This window comes from Molossus molossus, unplaced genomic scaffold (genome assembly GCF_014108415.1).
Source record: "Molossus molossus isolate mMolMol1 unplaced genomic scaffold, mMolMol1.p scaffold_m16_p_13, whole genome shotgun sequence".
NCBI lineage: Eukaryota > Metazoa > Chordata > Mammalia > Chiroptera > Molossidae > Molossus > Molossus molossus.
Genome location: NW_023425348.1, coordinates 47,673,553 through 47,681,574, shown reverse-complemented (window position 1 = coordinate 47,681,574; position 8,022 = coordinate 47,673,553). Strand labels below are relative to the sequence as shown.

General features: G+C 38.2%; 1 protein-coding gene across 1 annotated transcript; it reads right to left on the bottom strand.

The window, feature by feature from the left end:
* Nucleotides 1-4,415: 4,415 nt before the first annotated feature.
* LOC118628857 (olfactory receptor 52K1-like) lies at nt 4,416-5,360 on the bottom strand. Its single transcript, XM_036259838.1, has one exon. The coding sequence runs from the start codon at nt 5,358-5,360 to the stop codon at nt 4,416-4,418; it is 945 nt and encodes a 314-aa protein (XP_036115731.1).
* Nucleotides 5,361-8,022: the final 2,662 nt, after the last annotated feature.

The window sequence follows — 8,022 nt, the reverse complement described above, 5'->3', positions numbered from 1 at the left end:
TTTACTATGATCCCTGTGCTTTACTTATGTCCCCCTGACTATTCTGTAACTACCTATTTGTGGTTCTTAATTCCTTCACCTCTTTTCCTGAGTCCCCTAACACCCCTCTCCTCTGGAAACCACTAGTTTGTTCTCTGTGTCTATGCGTTTGTTTCAACTTTATCTTGTTCTTTAGGTTCCATGTGTAGGTGAAATTATATGGTATTTATCTTTCTCTGATGAACATATTTCACTTAACATAATACCGTTCAGGTCCATCCATGCTGTCTCAAATGGTAAGATTTCATTCTTTTTTTATGGCTTATTGTATATATGTACACAGCTATTTTATCCACTGTTGGTCACTTAGGTTGCTTTCATAGCTTGGCTATTGTATATAACACTGCAATGAACATGGGGTGCATATTTTCTTTCAATTTTGTGTTTTGGGTTTCTTCTTCAGATAAATCCCCAAAAGAGGAATTGTTAGGTCATAAGGCAGTTCCATTTTTAATTTTTTGGAGGTAATTCCATACTGCTTTCAACAGTGTCTGGACCAATCTGCATTCTCACCAACAGTATATGAGGGTTCCCTTTTCTCCACACCTTCACCAACACTTACCATTTGTTGATTTATTGATGATAGTCATTCTGACAGGTGTGAGGTGATATCTCATTGTGATTATAATTTGCATTTCTCTGATGATTAGTGATGTTGAACATCTTTTCATGTCTATTGGGCATCTGTATGTCCTCTTTGGGGAAGTGTCTATTCAGGTCCTTTGTCCATTTTTTAATTGGGTTGTGTTTGTGTTGTTGTTTTTATATTCAGTAATATGAGTTCCTTATAAATTTTGGATATTAACCCCTTATCAGATGTCTCATTGACAAATATGTTCTCCCATTTAGTGAGTTGTCTCTTAGTTTTGTTGATTGTTTCCTTTGCAAGTGCAAACAGATTTTAGTTTGATGTAATCCCATTTGTTTTGTTTGGTTTTGTTTGTTTCCCTTGCCCGAGGAGATATATCAGAAAAAAATTGTTACATGAAATGTCTGAGATTTTACTGCCTATGTTTTTTCCTAGGATTTTTATGATTTCAAGGCTTACATTTAAGTCTTTAATCCATTTCGAGTTTATTCTTATGTGTGGTATAAGACGGTGGTCAAGTTTCATTGTTTTGCACATATCTGTCCAATTTCCCCCACACTATTTATTGAACAGACTGTCTTTACCCCATTCTATATTTTTTTCTCCATTGTCAAATATTAATTGACCATATAAATGTGAGTTTATTTCTGGGCTCTTTCTTCTGTTCCAATGATTTTTATGACTGTTTTTAGGCCAGTACTATGCTGTTTTGGCTACTATGGACTTGTAGTATAGTTTGATATCAGGTAGCATGATACCTCAAACTTTGTTTTTTGGTTTTTTGGTTTTTTCAGTATTGCTGAGGCTATTCAGGATATTCTGTGGTTTCATATAAATTTTTGGATTATTTTTCTAGTTCTGTGAAATAACATCATTGGGCCCAGTTTGGCTCAGCATCGGCCTGCAGACCAATGAGTCATGGGTTTGATTCTGGTCAAGGGCATGTACCTTGGTTGCATTTCTGTCCCCAACCCTGGCTGGGGTCATGCAGGAGGCAACCTACAATGTGTCTCTTTCACATCAATGTTTCTCTCTCTCTCTATCTCTATCTCACTCTGTCTCTCTCTCTCCCCTTTGCTCTCTCCCTCCCACTCTATCTGAAGACAAATAGAAAAATATCCTTGGGTGAGGATCTAAAATAAATAAATAATATAACATCATTGATATTTTGACAGGGATTGCATTAAATCTATAAATTGCTTTGGGTAGTATAACATTTTAATGATGTAAATTCTTCCTATCCATAAACATGATATATGCTTCCTTTATTTGTATATTTTTCTGTTTCTTTCTTCGGTGTCTTATAATTTTCCAAGTACATATTTTTTACTTCTTTGATTAAATTTATTCCTAAGATTTTTTTGAGGGGGGGAGGCTTGGAGCAGTATGAAATGAAATTGTTTTCTTAGAGTCCCTTTCTTTTTTTTATCCTCACCCGAGGACATTTTTCCATATTTTGTTCAGATAGAGTGGGAGGGAGAGAGAGAGAAAAAAAAACATCGACATGAAAGGGACACATTGAGTGGTTGTCACCCGCACGACCCAACAAGGGCCAGGAACAAACTGCAACTGAGGTACGTGCCCTTAGCGGGAACCGAACCCAGGTCTCTCTGGACCACAGGTCGACGCTCTAACCACTGAATAAAACCAGCCAGGGCTAGAGTCCCTTTCTGATAGTTTATTATTGGTGTATAAAAATGCAACCTATTTCTGAATATTAATTTTGTATCCTGCTACTTTGCTGAATTCATTTATCAGTTCTAGTACTTTTTTGGTGGAGTCTTTAGGGTTTTCTATATACAGTATCACATCATCTGCAAATAATGACAGTTTTATGTCTTCATTTCCCATTTGGATGCCTTTTATTTCTTTTTCTTGTCTGATTATTGTGGCTAGGACTTCCAGTACTGTGTTGAATAAGAGTGGTGAAAGTGGGCATCCATGTCCTGTTCCTGATCTTAAGGGAAATGCTTTTAGTTTTTCCCCACTGAATATAATGTTAACTGTGGGTTTGTCATATATGGCCATTATTATGTTGAGGTACGATCACTCTGTTCTCACCTGGCTGAGAGATTTTATCATAAATGGGTGCTGAATTTTGTCGAATGCTTTTTCTCCATCTTTTGATATGATCATGTGGTTTTTTAACCTTCATTTTATTTATGTGGTGTATCACGTTAATTGATTTGAGGATATTGTACCAAACTTGCATCCCAGAAATAAATTCCACTTGATCATGGTGTATGATCTTTTAATGTATTGCTGGATCCAGCTTGCTAATATTTTATTGAGGATATCTTTGTTTGTTTGTCAGGGATATTGGTCTATAATTGTATTTCTTGATAGTATCTTTATCTGGTTTTGGAAATAAGATTATACTCAAGCATAAAATTTTGATCACATAGAAACTAATAATAGTAGAACATCATTTTTTTCTTTTATTTATTTATTTATCGAAGGGAATTATGAGAGCAGAGATGGGAAACAAGCACACGTGGGTCTCCAGGCTCTTGCTCTACCCTTCCCTCTTTTTCACAGCTTCCAACCTTTTATACTCCATCTGACATGGGCATTGAAATCATCTTTCAAAGCTAAATATGTATAGGCAGATATAGAGAGATAAGACAGAGATAGAAATATATAATTCATAAACAGTAGTCTCTGAGGAAACAAAGGGGTCACAAGATAAAAATAATTGAATGCATTTGTGGAAGATAGTATATGAAGGCTTGTGTGGCCACACAGATTCCAGTTGTCATGATTAATATTAAGGGAATTATCTATTATATAAGTTTGCATGGGGATGGGCGGAGAGAGACATAGGTCAATATCCCCATCTCTTATCTGCTTTGCCTACCTCCCCCCCACACACACACACACACACACAATTCTGAACCTTAGAGAACACGATTTTGTACTTAGAATTTTCTGCTTCATTTTAGGACATAGATGTAAGTGCAGCACCCCTTCCTTAGCAATCTATGTATTCTCAGCCCCTAGCACAGACTTGGTACAGATTTGGTACTCAATAATTGTGAATATATTAGTAAATAAATGAAGAAGTCACCATTTGGGTGAAAACATAAGATACATCTATATATAAAGAAAAGATTGCATGGTATAAGGAAATGTCGGAAGACATCATATTCAAAATGTTTAATGAGAGGTATTAGACATGAAGAGAGGTCACAGAATACACAGATTGACTCAGTTGAAGAAATAAATTTTAATAAGCAAAGCTGTCTTACTTGGAACTTATAGTCCTGGAAGATTATGAGCTCCCCCAAACTAGTAGTGTTTAGTCAGATGCCAAACACCAACAGTCAGACTATATAGGCATCCCTGCCTCAGATAAATTGTTGGTCCCTACATGAATCTTGAGTGGATAGGTCACCAAATCCCAATGACTTAAAATAGAACACACAGATTCTCACAGGCTTCTCTTTATAATGAAGTTGAAAGCATCTTTGTGTCTTTAGGTGATGTTACCAAGAGAAAAGTGGGTTAAGTAAGCCTTTGTCAAGTTCAGGATAGAATAGTGGACGCTTTGATGAGAAAGCAAAGTCATCATTTTGAATCCAGAGGCTACCAAAGGACAAAGATCCATGAGTCCTGGTCAGACTGGTGATTCTGTATGTTTCAGGATATTTTGTTTTTTAATTATACCAGGAAAGAACTAAACATAGAAACTCTGACAGCCTTCCACTTGCCATCATATACACACCGCCCCCCCAATTCCAGCATTGAACCTTTACCACTCTTTCTCCACCAGTCCCTTTCTCTCCATTCACACATCCTTTCTCAAGAATAGTCTTAAGACTCTCTCACGAATCTGCTTGGTCTTGACCCCATAGATAATGGGATTGGCCATAGGTGGGAAGAGCAGATAGAAATTGGCAAGGAGAATGTGCACATGTGGCGCAGCCTGGCGAGCCACACGGTGCATGACTGAAGAGATGACAACAGGGGTGTAGAAGGCTAAGATGGCACCTATGTGAGACACACATGTCCCAAAGGCCTTGTAGCGGGCCTCCTGAGAGGCAAGCTGTAGAACTGCTCGAAGGATGAAAATATAAGACAGGATAATAAAAAGCAGATCCAATATCACTATAAACATGGCCACAGCAATGCCATAGATATTGTTGAAGCGAGTGTCCCCACAGGCCAGCCTCACCACAGCCATGTGCTCACAGTAGCAGTGGGCGATCATGTGGCCTCGGCAGTAGTGGAAGCGTCTGAGCAGAAAGGGGAGTGGAGTCATTAGTGTCACAGCTCGAGTCATAGCAGCTACACCAATCTTGGTGATAAGGGGTCCAGTCAGGACCGTGGTGTAGTGCAGTGGCTTGCAAATGGCCACATAGCGGTCAAAGGCCATGGCCAGCAGCACTGCTGACTCCATGATGGAGAAGGAGTGGAGAAAGAACATCTGGACCAGACAGGCATAGAAGTTGATCTCCTGATCTCTGAACCAAAAAATAGCCAACATTTTAGGTAGTGTTGTAGAAGAAAGGACTAGATCAATAGCTGCCAACATGGCCAAAAAGAGGTACATGGGCTCATGAAGGGCTGCATCAACCTGGATAATGAAGAGGAGAGTGCAGTTGCCGAGCACAGCCAGAGTATAGGCTGAGCAGAAGGGAATGGAGATCCACATATGTAGGTGCTCCAGGCCTGGGATCCCCATCAACAAGAAGAGTGCTGGATGAGTTGAAGTAATATTGGAGGTTAACATGGCCACTGGGGTGTTTCTTCCTGTTTTCTACTTCCACAGGCCTTCCCAGAGAATATCTAATGTGAGCTGAGGATGAATTTAGATAATCTTTTAAAACACTTAGTTAGGACAATGAATAAATGGATTAAAAAAATGTGGTATCTACACACAATGGAATACTATTCAGTTATAAAAAGAAGAAAATTCTGCCATTTGCAACAACATGAATGGACCTTGAGGGCATTATATTAAGTGAAATAATACAGACAAAGAAAGACAAATCTTGTGTGACCTCACTTATATGTGGAATCTAAAAAACCCAAACTTGTAGAAACAGAAAATAGGTTGGTGATTGCCAGGGGTTAGGAGAAATCAGTGAAGGTGGTCAAAGGGTACAAACTTCTATTTATAAGATAAATAAGTTTGGGGAATAGCAATGTATAGTATGTTGACTATAGTTAACAATATTGTATTGTCTACGTGAAAGTTGCTAAGAGAGTAGATCTTAAAGGTCTCATCGCCAGGAAAAAAAAAAAACAGTGATGGATGTTACCTAAACTTATAGCAATCGTTTTGTAATATATACCTTTATCAAATCATTATGTTGTACACCTTAATCTAATACAATGTTATTGTCAGTTATATATCAACAAAACTGAAAATCATTTCTTAATTTTTAAATTAAAAAATTGATTAGCACAAATCTAGAACATTAAAAGTTGCTTAGTAAATGTGATCACTCTTTTTAATTAAGAAAACTAAAGGTTAAATTATTTACTGACAATGTCATGGATGGTAAATGTCAATGATTAAACTTGAACTCTGAGATTTCCTGCCCTCAGATACAATGTGTTAAATCACTATACTCTTCTGCATCCACCTTGTTGCTCCAGGATCAGTTCAAATCCAGCATGTCGAGGTTAAAACTCTCATGACCATAGTACATGTGAAAGCTTTAGAATGTAGAGTTGGGCCCAAGTGATGATTATGCCATCAGTTTACCAGCAGAAACTGACCTTAATCACTGATGTTTTTAATGTTTTAGCTCCCTCATCTATAAATAAAGGCAATACCTATACTTCCCCTGATCATCTTACTGAGTTTTATTGTGAAGAAAGATGAAATCACATATAAAAATAGACTTTCAAGACCGTAAAAATTGTGCAAATGCTATTTGTCATTAGTATCTTCCTCTCCTTGTACAAACCTGTCCCCTTTTCTAAAATGTTCATTTTTATTAACATTACCATGATCCTGCATACCTTGGCTTTATATCTTTCTCCATTGAACATACCTCAATTCTATTCCCATTCACAGCACAACCTATTGAAATTTTGACAGTATTCAATCTCTACTTCTTCATCTCTCATTTAACTTCCAGTCCTTTCCAGTCTGGTTTCCATCTCCACTACTCCCCCATCCACCAATCTTGTCATCGCTTTCTTTTTTCCCTCATTCTCTCCATCTTTTCTTTTTTATTCGCTTTCTAGTCTCCTACTTCTATAGGTGGTCTCTGTTATTCTTCTTGACTTTTTTACCATGTCTACTGAAAGAATTTCCAAATGTATAGCTTCTACCCTGAGTTTCAGACTAGTATATCCTGCCACCTGTTGCACTTCTCTCGTAGGTGTTGCACAGTCATCTCAAACAAACTACAGCCAAAACAGATATCTTACCTCCCCACATACTATTTCCTCCCCATGTTTTATTTACCTGAATACATATTACTGCCACCCATCCTGTAGCAAGTGAGGTCAGAAACATGGGATAATCCTTAATTTAATACTCTCCCTCTTCCTTCATATCTAGTTCATTAGCAAATCTTATCAATCTGAAAAAATGTGTGTTACTCCCTACTCATTTTCTTTCCCTTGCCAGCATTCTTTTTAAACCATCATCTTTCAGACTGCATAGCCTCCTGACTGCTCCTTGTGGCCTGAATCTTGACCCTTCTATAATTTATTCTCTCTACTGCAGTGAAAGAGGCCTTAATAGATAAAGGCAAATTCTATTATGCCGGGTCTTGCCCAAGACCTTCATGGAATTATCATTGCACTGAGGATGGAATCCACAGTCCTCACCTTGGTTTACAAGTCTCCGCATTGTCTGGTCCCTACTCACTCTTCAGCCTCATCCCTTCTCATCTCTCTCTTCTTCATTATACTCCAGTTATACAGTCTTTTGCCAGGTGCTAGAGCTCCTGGAGTTCTGTCTCCGTCAGTAACGATGCCCCTCGATCCTGCCCCTGAATTTTCTCACACTGTGCTTCTTCACTCTGTGCCCTTTGTGTGTTCCCAAATTCACATCATCTCTTACCTCTATCACTATAAAGACCTCCTCTTTAGTTCTTGTCCTCCACTCAATCCATCCACTGCAATGTGACTGACAACATGTTATTTCCTTATTGAAAACCACGTATGAGGTCTCAATGCTACAAGAAAAATAGAAAACCACTCAACATGCTTACAAATTTGTTCCTGCCTAAATCATTGATATCACCTCTTACCATCTCCCTAAATATTTATCCTAGGTTCAGCCACATTAGAGTCTCTGCCACTTCCTAAAACAGTCATGCTTGTAGCTCATACAATGTACCTGAAATGTTTTCCTTTGTCCCCTTCCTTACCTGGCCAAGATTGTGCCACTTTCTTTGTGAAACCTTCTCAGACTCCTCCTGGAAGAT

Excerpts from the sequence above, each read along its gene's own strand:
- LOC118628857 (XM_036259838.1), bottom strand. The coding sequence starts at position 5,360 with ATGTTAACCTCCAATATTACTTCAACTCATCCAGCACTCTTCTTGTTG.